The sequence below is a fragment of the Phoxinus phoxinus genome (assembly GCF_949152265.1).
Source record: "Phoxinus phoxinus genome assembly, chromosome: 16".
Classification (NCBI taxonomy): Eukaryota; Metazoa; Chordata; class Actinopteri; order Cypriniformes; family Leuciscidae; genus Phoxinus; species Phoxinus phoxinus.
The window spans coordinates 8,034,446-8,054,050 of NC_136891.1; the positions used below are offsets into that span (position 1 = coordinate 8,034,446).

General features: G+C 36.6%; 1 protein-coding gene across 7 annotated transcripts in view; it reads left to right on the top strand.

Moving 5' to 3' along the window:
• The window catches only part of LOC306983272 (uncharacterized protein), a 60,463-nt gene extending 42,962 nt beyond the window's left edge, over positions 1-17,501 (top strand). Inside the window, exons 1-4 of one of the 7 annotated variants that reach the window (XR_013794325.1) lie at positions 331-719; positions 1,567-1,716; positions 2,839-2,941; positions 4,622-5,542. Coding sequence is in view for 3 of the 7 variants with exons in the window: in XM_079583516.1 (XP_079439642.1) it covers positions 1,567-1,716; positions 2,839-2,941; positions 4,603-4,670 (321 nt within the window). In the remaining 4 variants the exon portion in view is untranslated. Of the gene's footprint in view, positions 1-330; positions 720-1,566; positions 1,717-2,838; positions 2,942-4,602; positions 5,600-6,134; positions 6,176-17,115 lie in introns of those variants that run through there. The other 6 variants (XR_013794326.1, XR_013794327.1, XR_013794328.1 and 3 more) reach the window with 6 other exon arrangements.
• Positions 17,502-19,605: the final 2,104 nt, after the last annotated feature.

The following is a 19,605-nucleotide window of genomic DNA, read 5'->3' on the forward strand; positions in this document are numbered from 1 at the left end:
GAATTGTCATAGCAACCCAATTTATTCTCAGCAATTTTATGTTTTTTAAAACAAAGTAAAACAACATGCTCAACGAGAAATGTAGGGCAGGACTTTATTTTATTGATTAGAACATGAATAAAGCCAGGTACACTAGCAATTTGGTTCAGATTTTACAATAGCCGTGACTTAAGCAGAAAAGGAACTGCTTCAGAGAAAGGGCAATTAAAAAAATATATAATATTAATTTGGAAAAAAATATATACCTATCTTAGATTACAATACAAACCAATACAATGGTTAAATTTAAAATGGCAATATTATTTAGGTAATAAAGGAGCCACCGATGACTCATCAATGACATCACTCATCAATTAGCTCAGGGTCACGGTCTCCACACGTGCTTCCCGCGGGTCTGTCGGCGGCAGCTGACTTTCTCACAGGCTGCATGTCATTACGGAGCTATGCGTAACACAAACAATTCCTCGCTCCCAGAGTGTTTATCTCGTGGCACAGAGCACGGTGTGCCCACACATCAAAGTCAGAGGGAACAGACGCTGCTCAGCGGCAGCAGCTGCGCTCGGATCCTGTCCACACCCTTCCTGTTTGCCGCGGTCTACCTTGGGGCTGTTATTTTCCCCACAGAGAGACGATAACCCCCCTCTGCCTCACCCTTCACCGGCTTTAACAGCACCACCGACACCGGCCGCTGCAGCCTCGGACACCGCAGCAGCCGCTCGGTTGGTTAGACCTCTAAATAAGTTTCCTTATTCACCAAAGAGCGGGATTTTGGCTAGTTTAATGTCGTGTTTTCATTGTGGCACAGAAGCTGCAAACTTTTCAAACTGCAAGAGACAATAATGTGTTTTCACTCATTTACCTTTGCAGAAGATGCTATAAAATGTCATGGGTTAAATCCCAAACTGCATATTTTTATAACATTTTAATTGAAAAAATGTACATACGTGCAGTGTGTGTGTGTGTGTGTGTGTGTGTGTGTGTGTAATAGCAATAGCCTACACCCACAGGGTTGTATACAGTTTTGCAATCATTCTTTATTTACTAAAGTAAGATTACATTCCTTTGTGGTGCTTGGGTTACTTTACTGAATACCGTTTTATTAAGTAAATTGTAACTATAACGGAATACATTTTGATGTAACTATCCCAAATACACACACACACAAACACACACACACACACATGCCATATTGGCCTATATAAAACAGTATATACCTACATATAGTCATATATAATGAGGGAGACATCATTTTTTATTTGATTTATATTGCGATATGAAAACAGTTGTTACTTCGTTGAAAGTTCAAATCAAAAGCTAACATAGAATAGCCTATATGTTTCTTTTAGGTATATTGTTAGCCATGCTATCAATGCCAAGATTATGGCTTGAGAATGCTTGAACTAAAAATGTATATTGTGAATGCAATAAGTGACTGATGTGATAAATGTAAAAATGTATCTGTATTAAGGCCTGTGATTTTAATATAAGAAACAAATAACCTGTTAAGTGAAAACTGTCCTTAGAAGATCTGTACTCATTATCTGTCGCCATCTCTAACCCCCACAGCATTTTCCAGCTCTGGGTCAAGACCCTCATAACGCTGTTTCCTCCATCAGAATGGGTCATGCAGATTTCTCTGTGAGAGAGAGGGCGATTGAGTCTCCAGCTGCCATCACACAAAAACATCTTCACAAGCGTGCGGCAGCAGCAACCGTGGTGAGCTACATCAAACAGGGCTGCTCAGACACCCCATAGACTTTCAACTTCAGAGCCACATCTAGACTTTTCTTTTAGCCCCTTCTGTCTCGTAGACCACCACACAGGGTCAGAGAGCACTGTTACACTGTCCGAGGGACTTTCTGTGCCAGTTCCTCTGTGATGTGTTGGCAAACAATATTGCAATGTTCCATTTAAAGTGCATTAAGTTTTTTATATATATATATTAAAAAGCCTACACATAGGTTAATTATTTTGAGAAATTCAAATAATGTACTGTTTTCTATCTGTAAATCAATAATTATCTGTAAATTAATAATTAATACAGTAGACCATATTTGTGCTTTTATAAAGTGTAGATTAAAACAAACATCAACACAATGATCTGCTTTGTATGAGAGAAAACACTACGTTCCATTCAAAAGTGTGGGGTCGGTAAGAATTTTTTTATGTTTTTGAAAGATGTCTCTTATACTAACCACAGCCTCATTTATTGGATCAAAAATACAGTAAAACATTAATATTGTGGAAATATTATTACAATTTAAAATAACTGATTTCTATTTCAATATATTTTAAAATTTAATTTTTTCCTGTCATGACAAAGCTGAATTTTCAGTCTTCAGTATCACATGATCCTTTAGAAATCATCATTCTAATATGCTGATTTGATGACAGTGTCAAAAATGCGGTTTTCAATATCAAAAACAATTGTGCTGCTTAATATTTTTGTTTAAAAAAAATCATACAACAAGGCTTATGTTTGAGCTTATGTTTTAACTTAACTGAAAGCAACTTGCACTGACATCTTAAAATATGTCACTGCCATTGTTTTGTGTTAAGATGCTCACCATTAATGTTTTTGTGCACCATTAATGCTACTTAAATGTCCTTATTAAACTAAGGTCATGGCTTGATGTAAGCCCTATCTGTGAAACCAGGCCAACAAAGATTATATTAATCTCAGAAATGTACAGATTTACACTTAGTAAAGGCTCCTGTGATCATAATCAACACAATAGGCAAAAATATGGTATTTTGGATGGATGATTTTTGCAAATAGTTTCTGTTATTATTTCATTCACTGTTTTAAGCATGTGTCATTTTTACATTCTCATGCAGTTTATCTTCTGGCAGACGGGATGGCAAGCCAATCAACCAATGTATATGGGCAACAGTGAGATTGAGGAATGGAACAGGAGGCATAGACATGTAGAAAACTTTGGTATGTAATGGATGTTTGCTTTACATTTTAATCATTGAAATGTTCAAGTTCATTCAGTAGATGAAATACATTTCTAGTGTGCTGCAATTTTTATTTAAGTCATAAATGCTACTCTAAACACTTTAAATCAGATGTGTCTCATACCTGTGATGTGAAATCACACAAACCCTCTCATGTCTTGTTTTATAGTCTATAATTCACACATGAAAGACCTGACCAGCACCTGTCATGCAAAACACAACAAGCTTTAATTATCACAGAATTGTCATTAAAGATTAGCAGAGGTGTCTGTTGCATGTTTTACAACCTTGTATCCAGCTAGTTTAGCTACTGGGGGCTTTTTAGGTGTTCTATAGGGAAGTGCATGGATGTTTGAGTGCAACAGGACGTATCAGCTTGTCCATCAGGATGTGAGTTCTCAGAGGTCTGGAAGCACCTATAATCCAAAGTAAACATTCAGGTTGAAGGAGAGTGAGATCCTTATGATAGAAGCAGCTCAGACAGTGAGAGCGTGTCAAGGGTTTGCTTCCCCTTCTCGTCTCAGTCATTAATCGTATCAGATTCACAAAAAAGTGTCAAGGGTCGCAGGGATTCCCTAAACTTTAATCAAACATTTCAAGTAAGGGTTCACACAAACATGAAACTTGTTCTAAACCTGCAGTATACAGGTGAAACTCGAAAAATTTGAATATCGTGCAAAAAGTTCATTTATTTCAGTAATTCATCTTAAAAGGTGAAACTAATATATTATATAGACTTATTACATGCAACGTGAGATATTTCAAGCCTTTATTTGTTATTATTTTGATGATTATGGCTTACGGCTATGAAAACCTTTTCACAATATTCTAAATTTTGAATTTGGGACTTTCATAAACTGTAAGTCATAAGTCATAATCATCAAAATTATAACAAATAAAGGCTTGAAATATCTCACTTTGCATGTAATGAGTCTATATAATATATTAGTTTCACCTTTTAAGCTGAATTACTGAATTTAACTTTTGCACGATATTCAAATTTTTCGAGTTTCATCTGTATAATTTTTTAATATTAAAGGCTAATCACTGAAATAATGGGCTGTTCAATACACAAAGATATTGCATGATTGATGTAATTTTATGGTGCTTTTATAGTTTTTAGACAGCCATAGTCATTATAAACTGTTATTATATGGAAAAGATCTATTCAAAGACTAAATTGTCACTAAATAAAAAATAATAAATGGTTTGGAATTATATAAATGAGTTTTAAACTATCCTTTTAATATCAAATCAAGAACATTGTGAAATATTGTTCCCATTTAAAATGTAATTTATTACTGTGAAGGCAAAGCTCAGCATGATTACTCGTCTTCAGTGTCACATTTCAGAATTCATTCTAATATGCTAATTTGCTGCTCAAGAAACATTTTTTTATTAGCAATGTCGAAGCCGGTGTGCTGCTTAATATTTTTGTGTAAACACTGATAGTTTTTGTCAGGATTCTAAGATGCAGTAGAAAGTTCAAAAGAGCAGCATTTATTTGATCAATGTAATGCAGCCTTGCTGAATAACAGTATTAGTTAAAAAAAAATCTTACTGACCCCAAACTTTTGAATAGAAGTGTAATCATGTAAATGAAGCTATGTTCTGTTCTTATAACCATTGATCATTCTTCAGCATGGCAATATATCCTCAGGATGGTCTTTGCCAGCTGCCTGTCATCGCCAACTACTTACCCTGACTGACCCTCTCTGGAAGCCAGCTCTCTGATCTCTGACCGAACGCCAACCTCTGCTGCAGTAAAGCCAGAGTGGCCAGAGTAGCTCGACCTGTAATGTAGCTGACCACTATATTACAGGAAGAAAGAAAGTGTGGCTACAAACAATGAAAGCCGCAGCTGTTGCCATTCTGTACAGTAGCGCTGCTAGCGCACTGCACTTCCTTCCAAGATGGCATCAGCTTTATGAATGAGACTGATGTCTTTTGACAAAAATGATATTAGCACCTGGAGACATTGTACGACGGAAAAACGTAGAGTATTTTGCAGCAGTTAGATTGCTGAAATTATCATGTTGCCTATTCAAAAACTGACCTGCCATTTACAGTCTAAACTTTATAGTCATCATGTAAATAGTTTGCTCAATTAAAGTTAATAATGTTTAACTTCTATATTCCTTTTATGAAGTATATACTTGAAACATAAGCAAACAATCAACCCACACAATATTTACACCACAACCCAGTGGCGTGTGGCAGACTAATGAAATGGAAAGTCAAGTCTCTCAGTTTAGGGATATTTTAGTTCTATATTGTAGTTCATTTTGATACTGTGTTTAAATGTTTACAGTTTAAATGCCAAAGAATATGTTTTAATCATATAGTTGGGTCTATCAGCAAGCTTACAATAAACTATTCTATTTTTAGCTTGTTTGAAAGACCAATTTACTAAATCAGAGGTTTATAATACATGAGGTTAACATTTTTGCTTAAGTGATCCTCCTGGTCTTCCCAATTAAAAGTATTAATTAATAGATTACAGAAATATATCTGGAGTTTGGGTGGAGAATTGCTACATGAGTGAGGTAATTAAAATACCAATCAAAAGTTTGTGTTCTGTAAGATTGTCTTTGTTTTTGAAATAACTCTCTTATACTCACCAAGGCTGCATTTATTTAATTAAAATGATACAATTTAAATTATTTAAAATATATTTCAAAATGGACTCCTGATTGCAAAGCTGAATTTTCAGCATAATTACTCCAGTCTTCAGTGTTACCTGATCCTTCAGAAATCATTCTAATATTATTATTGTTGAAAACAGTTGTGCTGCTTAATAATTTTGTGGAAATTTTGTGTAAGTGACCACTATGTCAGCCTTAATTTTTTGTATAGCCTTCATTAAATTTTCAGACTGTGCTTTGTGTATTTACAAAATATAGTGCACATGGAAGCAAACAACAAACCCACACATTATTTACACCAATACCAGCTTAGGCCCTTGAATAAGAAGCTTTCTTGCTGTCAGTACCTATGTGGTAGCATTCTACAGTATGTGTGTCAGTGAAGCCATATTGCACATAAACTACTGTCATTAACTAAAATACAGAAATATTTTCTGTTCCTCAATGCAAATGTGTTTAACCGGGGGGATTATAATCGATTATATGTCGATTTCTGTTCAAATAACAAATTTTATTGAACTTTTTCAGCTTTTGATAGACAGTGACAAGTCTTCTGCCAATGGGAAAGAGTCTATATAATATATTAGTTTCACCTTTTAAGCTGAATTACTGAATTTAACTTTTGCACGATATTCAAATTTTTCGAGTTTCATCTGTATAATTTTTTAATATTAAAGGCTAATCACTGAAATAATGGGCTGTTCAATACACAAAGATATTGCATGATTGATGTAATTTTATGGTGCTTTTATAGTTTTTAGACAGCCATAGTCATTATAAACTGTTATTATATGGAAAAGATCTATTCAAAGACTAAATTGTCACTAAATAAAAAATAATAAATGGTTTGGAATTATATAAATGAGTTTTAAACTATCCTTTTAATATCAAATCAAGAACATTGTGAAATATTGTTCCCATTTAAAATGTAATTTATTACTGTGAAGGCAAAGCTCAGCATGATTACTCGTCTTCAGTGTCACATTTCAGAATTCATTCTAATATGCTAATTTGCTGCTCAAGAAACATTTTTTTATTAGCAATGTCGAAGCCGGTGTGCTGCTTAATATTTTTGTGTAAACACTGATAGTTTTTGTCAGGATTCTAAGATGCAGTAGAAAGTTCAAAAGAGCAGCATTTATTTGATCAATGTAATGCAGCCTTGCTGAATAACAGTATTAGTTAAAAAAAAATCTTACTGACCCCAAACTTTTGAATAGAAGTGTAATCATGTAAATGAAGCTATGTTCTGTTCTTATAACCATTGATCATTCTTCAGCATGGCAATATATCCTCAGGATGGTCTTTGCCAGCTGCCTGTCATCGCCAACTACTTACCCTGACTGACCCTCTCTGGAAGCCAGCTCTCTGATCTCTGACCGAACGCCAACCTCTGCTGCAGTAAAGCCAGAGTGGCCAGAGTAGCTCGACCTGTAATGTAGCTGACCACTATATTACAGGAAGAAAGAAAGTGTGGCTACAAACAATGAAAGCCGCAGCTGTTGCCATTCTGTACAGTAGCGCTGCTAGCGCACTGCACTTCCTTCCAAGATGGCATCAGCTTTATGAATGAGACTGATGTCTTTTGACAAAAATGATATTAGCACCTGGAGACATTGTACGACGGAAAAACGTAGAGTATTTTGCAGCAGTTAGATTGCTGAAATTATCATGTTGCCTATTCAAAAACTGACCTGCCATTTACAGTCTAAACTTTATAGTCATCATGTAAATAGTTTGCTCAATTAAAGTTAATAATGTTTAACTTCTATATTCCTTTTATGAAGTATATACTTGAAACATAAGCAAACAATCAACCCACACAATATTTACACCACAACCCAGTGGCGTGTGGCAGACTAATGAAATGGAAAGTCAAGTCTCTCAGTTTAGGGATATTTTAGTTCTATATTGTAGTTCATTTTGATACTGTGTTTAAATGTTTACAGTTTAAATGCCAAAGAATATGTTTTAATCATATAGTTGGGTCTATCAGCAAGCTTACAATAAACTATTCTATTTTTAGCTTGTTTGAAAGACCAATTTACTAAATCAGAGGTTTATAATACATGAGGTTAACATTTTTGCTTAAGTGATCCTCCTGGTCTTCCCAATTAAAAGTATTAGTCTGAAATTCTTGAAACTTGTACTTAAAAAACTGCATTATCACCTTCAGCTCCCCTTGCCTTTCATTTTAGCCCCTAAAAATCAGGGATTAGGCTAGCAGCCACTTTAAAAATCTGGGATTATCTGAAAACAGTGGCAGGAGAAGGATATCTGAGATTTCCATTCAGAATCCTACCTTACTAGTCCTATCCTACCTTTTTCTTTTTTTTCTTTTTTATGAAGTCAATCAAGCTCGAATTAGCTGTGAGTTCTTGCTCTTAAGAATTTTTTCATTTTCCTATAACGGCTCATATTCAGATAGTGCCTTAGTTCTCCTATGACTAAAACTCTAGATTCATCCATGATTACCATCGTCCAAACATTATATTAGGATACACTACCTTTCAAAAGTTTGGAGTCAGTAAGATACTTTTTTTTTTTTTAAGAGACAAATACTTTTTTTTTTTTTTGAAAGGACGCACGCATACAGTAGTTACAGTTACTGTAAAGATGTGTAATGTTACAAAAGTTTTATATTTAAAGGGGTCATGACATGAGAAACCAAATTTGCCTTGATCTTTTGGTATATAAGAGGTCTTTGTGTCATTAAAACGTCCTGCAAGTTTCATAGCTTAAGACGTCCTCCCCATTATAAACGAATCATTTATTTAATCAAGCTCTAAATACAGCTCGTTCTGGATCCATGGTAAGAAGTGACGTCACGGTACGAAGTGACGTACCAGCGTTTGCATATGACCGCCTCCGTCACAGGACAACTACGCTTAAAGCGCAAGACAACTACGCTCGCCCGCGCGCCGCGCGCCTCACAAGTGTTCAGTCGACGGACAGCGAGTGGGTCTGTGTACAGGGAAATTATGATGCCACGCAGATGTGCTGTTCCTGGCTGTGGACAAACAACATCTTTGAATATGCTGCGAAAGATCCAGACGTCAGGGAAAAATGGATGCACTTTATTTTTTGCGGACGTCCCAGTCACGTCAGTGTTAATTTAAGCGTTTGTTCTATACATTTGATGACTGTTTTGAGAACAAATCCCAAAATGATGATGGCTTTGCCAGAAAACTGTTGCTCAAAGATAAGTCCATGCCGACTATTCTGGGCTCAACAACGACGACGCAAACTGTAAGTAATGTATTTAAAACTTTAAAGGACTTTTTAAATACGCTGAATCCGCAAATGTTCTGGCTGGGGGCGTTAATAATTGATGCATAGGCACTGACGTTAGCCAATCATAACAGTGGGCGTTAACACTGAACTCTTAAAGGGGAAACACCCCCAAAAGACTTTTTGAATCAGAGGATGAGAAACAGGGTGGGAAAAGGTCATAAATCACTACATTTTAAAAGTTTTTTGTAAAAAAAACTATAGTAATACTATAATTGCACCTAAGGGAACATAATAATAAATAATAAAAAAAACCATGTCATGACCCCTTTAAAATAATTGTTTTTCTGATATCTTTATATTCATCAAAGAATCCAGAATAAAATATATCATGGTTTCCAAAAAAAAAATCAAATTAATTATCACACTTGTTTTTAACATTGATGATAATAATAAATGCTCTCGTCCACAAAATCAGCATATGAATGATTTCTGAAGGATCGTGAAACTAAAGAATGGCTGCTGAAATGTACAGGGATATACATAAACGTATATGTTAAAATGGAAAGTTATTCTTAATTGTGATAATTTTTCATACTGTTTTACTGTATTTTTGACCAAATAAATGCAGGTGAGCATAAAATACTTTCATAAACATTAAAAACCACTGCAGTTTTCACCACTTTTAATGGTTGAGCTCTTTAAAGCAGAATGGATTCTGAGTGGATGTCAATATTTTTATCGTTCATGAGCTGGAATAAAATCGTTCTGAAAGAGATTCCAACGTGATAGTTTCTCAGTGCCCTTACCGTTATAGCTGTGGTGTGGACTCTGCTATTTTTTTTATATTTAGAACGATTTTTAGAACTGTCTTTGTCGTTATATTTATCGTGTGAACAGGTCTTAACGCTTTTTCAGATAAACCCAACCTAAAAGTCACATGAAAACAAAATAATCAAAGTGCATTGAATTTCTCTTAACCATGATCAACTTCATTGCCATTTATTATATAAGTCCATCACTCTGTAGCACACCCATTGCCATTTCACAATCACGAGGAGTGGAAGGATGCTTGCTGATAAAGAACCATAGGGTGCAGCCCAAAACAACAATATGCAGCATTGTTTATCACCAGGCAGTGACACACCATATCAGTGTTTTGGCTCTGTGGGGTCTTAGCCTGGTAGAGATTAGCAGAAAGCTCTTTCCTGGATCTCTCTCTAACCTTGTGCTTCCTCACTGCCTGTGATACCCAAACGTCTTAAAACTCAGGGAAAGATTGGTGAATGGCTTCGGCTGCTGCCTAGAGGCCAGACTGAGTTGACGGTGTTATTATATTTAGGTGTTTTCCAGAGCACAAGATAAACTGTGCACAAGCTCATGTTTTGAAAAGCAAAACTCGCCTTCACAGATAATTGTTAACAGATAAATGTTAAATGTTAACCCCTATCTTTCAAGAGAGTTATAAATCAACTTTGTTTACATTTTTAAATAATATATATATGATAAATAATAAAATACAAACCAGTAATGATTAGTACAGGTGTCCCAAGAGGACACCCCTCCTTTCTTCTGTTTGTTTTTTAGTGTAGAAGAGAAGATTATCTTGTTGGCCTTCACTGACTGGTGCCACGTGTGAACGCATATCTCTTTCTCTGACTGTGGTTGTATCCTGCCGTATTGAGTAGTGATTTCACAGTAGTCAGGTCACTTAATGTGTAGCTGATGACTTCCTCTTTCTTGTCTGTTAATTACTTTAACACATTTGCCTGTCTGCTCAGACTGGGGTTGTCCAGGGCAGCTGCTTCCCTGAAAGCAGAGCGAGCCAGAAGCCACTGATATGGGAGCAGAGCCAGACTGCTTATGCAATTGGATTAAACAGTTAAGATTTTCAGTGTCAAACAGCAACATCAATGCTTTTAAGTTTCGTCTTCTCTTTACTCTTTCCCCGCCATTGACGGAAACTTCAATCATTTGTGAGACAACGCTTCCCCGCCGATAATATTGAATTATCCGGCTTTCCGTGTTTTCACTGTAATACGGTAGGGGGCACTATTAGACATTTTCTGAAAAAGTACTTAATCTCCTGATCAAAACACATGCAAGGAAGAAGCAGAAACGAGCGATATCATATGCTATCACATGCATTTGTAAAATATTAACATTAAACGGCATATGAATCAAAACTGCCTAATGGTGCGTTCACACCGGACGCGAATAGCGCGTCAGGCGCGAGTGATTTCAATGTTAAGTCAATGCAAAGACGCGTTACGCGTTACACACGTCTTTGCGTTGACTTAACATTGAAAACACTCGCGCCTGACGCGCTATTCGCGTCCGGTGTGAACGCACCATAATGTTACTGAATGAAATGTCGATGCTCAATGTAGCTTTTTTTAATTAAACGTACCTACATTCAAGTGTTGAGAAAAAAAGAATGCATTAAGCTAGAATAAAATATGTTTTATTTTATTTATTTTTTAAGCAGAGGCTTTTGATATATTGCATGTTCATATATTCATATAACAAAATATTCATGGGGGCCATGACATTTTTGTGAAAATGATCAAAAACGCTGGCGGTGGCTGGCAACTTTCCTTTTTTTTTTTCTTTTTTTTACCTGGTGGGGAAAGATTTAAATGAAAATGTTGAAAATATTTATAAATGTATTGATGTATGACTTATATTATAATATATTACTGTTTATATATATGTATGAATATTTGAATCTGGGTTTTGCGGCATTCAGAATTTACGGTAATTGAGCTTTTTAAATTGAATGTAATATTTTTCATTGAATTTGTAATTGAATTGAATTGTTAAAATTAAACTTGGATGGATGGATGGATGGATGGATGGAAGGATAGATCACATTTAAATATATATATATATTTTATAACATGTTTAACCTTTGTGAACCTGGATGGGAAAACGCTCTGTGAATTTCTTTGAATTGCAAATCATAAAATTAAAAGGGAACCAATTCTAAATTGAAATCCCAATCCTGATTCAAATAAATGAAGCTTTTGACAAAAGACATGACATACAAGTATTCATCCATAATGGATGAGTTTGCTAAACTGAACTGAACTAACTGAACTGAACTAAACTAAAAAAAAAAATTATTTCTGTAGGTTGAACTCTAAATGAAGCCGTCTCAGCGCTGCCTTACTACAATGATCTACAAGCACTTATGTGGCAGGTTTAACTATTCGGATCAAATGTGCAAATGGTAAGGAAATTAAAAATGCCACAAAATGTTCATTTATTTTAGTATTTAGCTCTAGAACTTTGTCTGAAGAGCTGACTTGCGGGTTCCAGGTTTTGGCAGTGGAAACAACGCTATTGTGCAAATAACGAAGGTGCCACGGTGAATAAAAGGGATGCATAACAATTGGTTAACAATGTTTGAACAATGAGAGCTGAATGCAGAAGGGGAAACCTATGGCTTCCTCAAGCTCATGTATCCTGACAGGAAGCTCAGGTCGTATGACAGGAAGTAGAGAAGGGGCACCTGTCTGTGTGTGTTCTCACTCCATTATGCCATTTTTGTATTATAAACCCACACAAGTACACACTATAGCAGAGTTTAAAATGTCTTTTAAAGACTGATAAACTTGTTAACATGAGTATACGCTCCCTTGATAGTCACCCTTAAAATCACCACAATGATGTTGTTCTGATGCTGACATAATTCTGACAGACACATTGTGTTGAGCCAAATGGCAACTTGCAGTGCAGATCAGTGTGTTTCTGAGCGTAGCATGCGTGTTGATGAGTGCCGAAGCAAAATGCCAGACACCGTTCGATGGAAAGCCGTGACAGAAATACTGCCCTGAATCTGAGAATGGCAGGAAGGGCCCTATTATTCTGACCCATTCTCTTCAACGTTGGCCCATACGACGCCTGGAGCCTGTCTGCCATGAACTCGCTTCCCAGGATTTCCGACTCACGGCCGGCGCTCCAACTAAAAGCCAAATATTTCACTCCAGAGACGCACAAGGCTTCCTGATATAGGATGCACTTGCTTGTCTCTCTGTGACCTTAAACACTAATAAAGCGCCTATAATATGACTTTGGAGTCAGAAGTCCACAATCCTAGGATATCGTCAGTTTGTGGCTATTCGCTCTTCCACTGACAGGAAAAATAAACAGATGCCCATTTGTCTCGGACAGATTGGATAACAATGAGAAAGAAGTCGATTATTTACTCAGGGGTTAATTGTTTCAGTTTGGCGCTGAAATGGAACCTTCTTGTGTTTAAATCCAGAAGTCACCAAAGAAAACAATCAGGTTAGTCATAATCTTAAAATCTTTGTTGTCTGATCAGCAAGATCCGTCGATATCAGTTATCTTTGATTAGCAAACATTTTTCATTCATGCAAACTTCATTCACTAATCACAAGCATCCCTTGAGGAACACGAAAGGATGGAACTAGATTATGATCTCAGTAACTTCCTAGTTTCTTTTACTTCTGTTGGTGCAGGGCTGCAGGCGCTGTTGAAACTTCTTAAAAAACAGTTTAAGTCAGCCTTTTACAAAGGTTTTCAGCACTTCTCAGCACTTCAGACCAGTTAGGCCTGGCTTGAGGACCAGAAAACAACCTTACACTGGTTTAAGCTGTTTTTTCAGCCGGGTTCCCCCGTTAGGCCGTGTCCACCAAAACGTTTTTTCACACTGCTGGCGTATTTTTTCAATTGTTTTCAATGGGAACGCTGCGTTTTTAGAACGCCAGGAGCGTAATGAGGTGCTGAGCTTGTATTTAACGCTCAAGCGTTGAGCACTCAGCGTTTTTTACAGGTCGCCGAGAGTTGAAGAATGTTCAACTTTGGGTAAAACGCAGCGCTCATCACTGTCAATTTTTACACAACCGACCAATCACAGTGGAGGAGGGGCGGGACAAATACCACACCGACCAACTGTCACAACATTATTTCTGTACAACGACATCAACCAGCAGAGATAACTGAACAAAATGGATGAAAATGTATATTGCTGGCCTGGTCGATTAAAAAACTGTGCTTTTTTTTAGTACTATCAAACAAATGATTTGCGAAATCAGTTACAAGTAAACTGTGGCGCGGATCTGTATCATAGCAACGAAGCGTCTCAACTGAAAAAACGCTGCGCTGCGTTACCAAAACGCTCTCAAGCGCTCACGATAGGTGTTTTAAGCAGAGCGCCAGCTGGCTAAAAACGCTTTGGTGGACACACGGCCTTAGTGTATCATAACATTAGCATAAAAGTGAATCCTTTGGATCCTTAAGACTGTGTCTTTTAGAACTAGTGTGACCAAGTGGTATAACCAATTTTTGTTTTTATGCAACTGACTTATAGTTATTAACTGTCTAACTCTTAGCTAGCCACTGGTTCTCAGATGAATTTACTGAAGAGCAATAAATGCCAATGTTTTCCCAACCATTTTACTTGCACTATACTTTAATTTAACAGGACAAATGTTTGTTTGCCCTGAATCTAAAACAGGTCAGTGTACTCTCAAGGAAGAGTCGGGGCTGAGGAAGCTGCTGCCCAGGCAACAGTGTCCGTTGCCATGAAGCAGTTAACTTGGTTTTAAAAAGGCAGTTTGCGAGTGACTAAGGGCAGCCTTGTGTTCAGAGAAGGGCTTGAGATTGTGGCTGTTGCTGTTGTTTTCATTGTGTGCTTGGGACTCGGGGAGGGTAAGAACAATAATGCATGTAATGCTGATTTTGGAACGGGTCCACCCAGCTTTTCCCAGGCTGGCCAGCCTTGGGAACCACTGATAGCATGGCACATCAGGGCTGGGCCCCTCTCGCCGGGCCCAGGGGCAGGGCCGCCCGCCCGCCTTCTCCATGCAAGCATGTTTGGGATGAAAGGAATCCTTCCTCCTGCCTGGGAATAGAAGAAACACACGCAAACGTTTGCACTAAGTTTGGACCTGCTTGGCCACATGCTGAGATGTCTCAGAGGTGACAATGACAAGCTTTAGCTCCACGCTGCCCGCTGGCAGACTTGGTGGAGGCCATATTCCGGTTTTTGTTTTGCAGTCCTGCCCCGGACTGATATCACTAGCACTTGTTTTCTATAAGCCAAGGATGAAATGCAAAAAGCAAAACAGAATAGGAGTGAAAACCTCTTTTCACAACATCTAATATAAAGATATATGTAATATGTGCATATTTGCTTTGTGTGTGTATATGTGTGTGCCCAGCCAATAAAAACGAAAGAATGTTGGTAACCAGACAGTTGACGGTAGCCATTGACTTCCATAGTTTTTTTTTTCTTTCCTACTATGGAAGTCAATGGCTACCAAAAAAAAAAGAAAAAATAATTAAATTAAAAAAATTATTTTTAAGAAATTCAAATTGCCAGCCACCGCCCGCGTTTTTGGTCATTTTCACACAACTTTCATGGCCCCCAGAATATTTTGTTGTATGAATGCAACCTTTTTTATGAATGCAACCTAGAATTTTATTCTAACCTCATGTATTCTTTTTTATCAACACTTAAATGTGGGTAAGTTTCATTAAAAAAAGCTTTTTGAGCAAAAAGCTGAGGAAATCGCGTTTTTGTCAGAGATTTCAGATTCAGAACGATGATCAAAACACAGATGGAGTAGATCGAGTCCATCAACACCCCTAAAGTTTTCACAGTCCTATAGCTCGTCCTGGGTCGATTTTGATTTTTCCGTCCATTTTGATTTTTATCCTGTTTATGGCTGATGATCGTATTATTTTTCATATGTGTCTGCTTACATATGAAATCCCTTGTTTCTGCTGCTTCTTTGCCTATGTTTTGATCTGGATATACTGTACTCGGTCAGAAGATATGTAAGTGCCCTCTGTATAACAGTGGTAACACGGAAAGACGGAAAAACTCGTCAATGGCAGTGAAGCATTTTGTCATAAATTATGAGATAACTCGTCAATGTCAGGGAAAGAGTTAAAATATTTTATTTTGTGTTCAACAGATACAGGTTTGGAACAAATTGAGGATGAATAAATGATGACAAATTTTTCATTTTTGGGTGGACTATCGCTTGATTGTCAATGATTGGATCATTATTGCAGTTATTATTATGTTTATAGCATATTATATGTTGCCATATTCCAGGATGACAATGCCAAGATTCATCAGGCTCAAATTGTGAAAAAATGGATGGGAGGAAGCATGAAGAATCATTTTCACACATGAATTGGCACCTCTGAATCCAGACCTTAAACTCATTGAAAATCTTTAAGATGTGCTGGAGGAGACTTAACAGAGTACTGGACTCTTGCATTGTCATTACAAGTTCTTGAACAAAAATGTAAAAATAAAAGTTGTGATGTTATTTCCACCAAGAGGTGTATCAATTCTTCATGCTCCTTCCCAACCATCCTTTCACAATTTGAGCCTGATGAATCTTGACATTGTCATCCTGGAATATGAGCATGATGTGTCTTCCTACATGGTTGTTTAAGAAATGAAAAGCTACAACACTCCATTAATTAGGGTTAGAAGAACTGTTGCCAAACATATAAACATAATAATCACTTAATTCAAATTAAGCATTTGCCTATTAGGTGTATACATAATTGCTGTAATTTTTACTTATTTTGTATTTGTCTTTAGGATGACCCTGTAATATTCTATCCAGGGTCAATTACTATTAGTACCCACACATACGCAAAATAATGTTCTTTGTATTATAAGCACGTGCTGCAGTTTTGCCGTCTGACGCTTTAAATGCTCCAGCTCTGAAAACAGGATGGATTCTGATTGGCTGCCAAATATGCCAATGTTATTATCGTTCATCATCTGGAGAAAAAAAAAACTTTCTGAAAGTAATTCCAACAATATCGTTTCTTTGTCCTGTTATCGTTATAGTTGTGGTGTGGACTTCCCTATTCTCACAGAATTAGAACAATTATTAAAACTTTACAGTTACCGTTATTGTCCTTTGAGTGAACTGGTCCATTTACAGAAATGTTTAATAATGTGCACTGTCCCTTTTAGAGAAACTAATAATTAGATAAAAACATAGATACAAGGAGACCCAGTCTGATGCAGTAGACCTTTTGTAGATGTGTTGTGTTGAACAATAACAATATCCAAATGGAATAAATGTGAAACAAACCTTTAGGGCTTGGTGTATATCTGCTCTCCTGTCAATATTTTCATTATACTGTCTTTATTTATCCTAAAAAGAACTTTGAACATTCTTGAGTGGGCATATCCATCAACAGGGGAAAACGAGGGAAAGTCCGGGTCTGTGAAGCCGGACAGACTGCTTTAATTAGCCCTTATATACTTTAGGTCACACCTGGGAGAGCTGCAGCCTGGCCTGGCCTATGAGAGGCTGTTGACAGCTTGATTGGAGCTATCTGTGCTGAGGACTGGGTCTGGTGCAGGGTGTTAAAAGCAATGGGTGATGCAGAAACCCTTCAGCAGTACTGAGGTTTGTGTCTTTATAATATTCATTGTATTAGGAGATCATAAAGTTTTTGGACAGCTAAATTATACTTAAAACCTATGAACTTTTTATTGCATTAGCAAAATATCAAACCACTACATGTGCTTTAGCCAAAGGGTTCATCACATTAACTAAAGGCAGGATCAGTTTGAAAATGTCCAGTCCATCATTTTGAACAGTACTGTATAGCTATTGTTTTTACCATTAAAAATCTCCTATTTGGTTTGTAAAATGTTTGTCGAGTGTGTGTTTGTCTTTCTTTAAATGCCACTTGCTTTGATATTTTGTTGTGAAATGCACATTTATATAAAGACATTTATATAGGTATAAAAGTATATTATATACTTTTTGGAGTAAAATAATTAATTTTTATTAAAATGACTATTATTAATAACTGCATTTTATTTATAAATATTTAATTTAATTTTAAATATTTAATTTATAATTTTACTATACAAATTTATTTTTAGTTATGATGGTTGTTTTTAGAAATTATTGGGTGGTAAACGTCATTTTATTGTGAAATGCAAAGACATTTCTATATTTTGAAGTATTATACTTTTAAAGTTAAACAAAATAATGTGTCCATAATGTTACATTGTAGACATTTACATAAAATTGAATATTAAGTTCATAGATATAATTAACAACAAAATATAGCTCGACACTATAGAACTTAATGTGTGTAAGGTCATAAGCTGCCCTCCTCCACAATGCCAGCTTGATATTTCTAAGGTTTTATATCATGTTAGTTAAATTGGACTTGGAAACAAACAAACAATGTGAAGAATAGGGTTACGGGCTGCGGCTGCAGTGGTGTGGGTGACGCTTGGCTCGCGGTAACCTCCCAGTGGCAGCGGCCCTGCCGGCCCTCCCTGTGTTCCTGGCCGTCTGTCACATGGTGATTGGGTTTCAGCGCAGGGCTCGAGCTGTGGGAACGAGTCATCACACTGGCGGGCTGCCTGGGAGACTGTGCTACGCTCCACCAGGGGGAAGGCACATGACAAAGGGGGGGTTTTGTGAGCCCAAACAATGTGCTGTCTTCACCGTTTAACCCAGGAAATGCACTACAGCTGGAGCCTCCAACTAGATGAGGAGCCCATGTGTGAAAGTGTGTCTGTGTGTGTGTATGCATATATTTAGAAGCGTGTGTTTAGTTTGTCAACATACTGTTTTGCGCTATATAGAATACATGAGACAGACTCCCCATAACAACTTGAAATATACTTTTATAATCTCAATAATTAATGTTTATTGAAACATTTGTTTTGAGTATGTACATACTGCAATAATGCATTTGTTTTGTTTTTTACACATATTTTACCATTACTGCTTCCTTAAATATAATTTTTTAAAGGTAGGGTAGGCAATTCTTCGGAGCGGCTAGCAATGGCAAGATGGCAAGTTAGCTTTGAAAGCATAAGATCCCATCCTCCCTTCAGAGTATCTCCAAAGCCACGGCCTCTTCAAAACACATGAATGCGCACAGCAGAGTTTGCAAAGCGTCACGAGACGTTACCTCATGTCTCAGAGCACATAACTTTACATTATGTCTGCATAAACAGGGTGCACGAAGGTATGAAAATACATTCGGACCGAATGCAATGATTGGATGAGCATGCCATATGCCTTCCACAGACGATAGGCTACATATAAATACATTCGCATAAACAAAATTTCAAAACCAAAATTTGCGTCTGAAATTTTTGCACGTTAAAAAATAAATATGACCTCACATCATGCTTCTGCCTCCGAAACTTTCGTACGTCATAAAAAAATTCGGACCGGGTTCGATTTGCTGCGTTTTTCACATCCGCAGCAAGCATTTTGAATGGTGTTTTGACAATTCAGAGTCACCGAATGAGAATACGAAAAAAAAACATGCGAAAATTTCGGACCCAGTGTGCAAAGTCCTTAACAAAAAATGTTTCCGGAGCAAAAAAAACCCTACCCTGCCTTTAATGGTAAAATATACCGGTAGTCTCTAAGTAATATAAATCTTTTTTCTTTTCTTTTTTTTAGATTTAAGGTAATTAAGGTAGTTTTTGCTTTTAAAACATATAAAAATATAGCATAATGTGTCTTTAAAATATATTTTTTTATACTATATATATATATATATAACATTTCTGTAACCTAAAAGTAAAAATACAAGTTTGTCCGATTGTGTGGGCTACACATTTGCACGTGAGGTAACCATAGCAACGGAGCTTGATCTCTTGTCTGTGTTGGATGGTAAGTCGACAAAACATTCTGACGTTATTTTCATATTAATATAGATTTAAAATAAATATATAACATTAATTGTTGTTCTAATTAAAACGTCTTCAGGA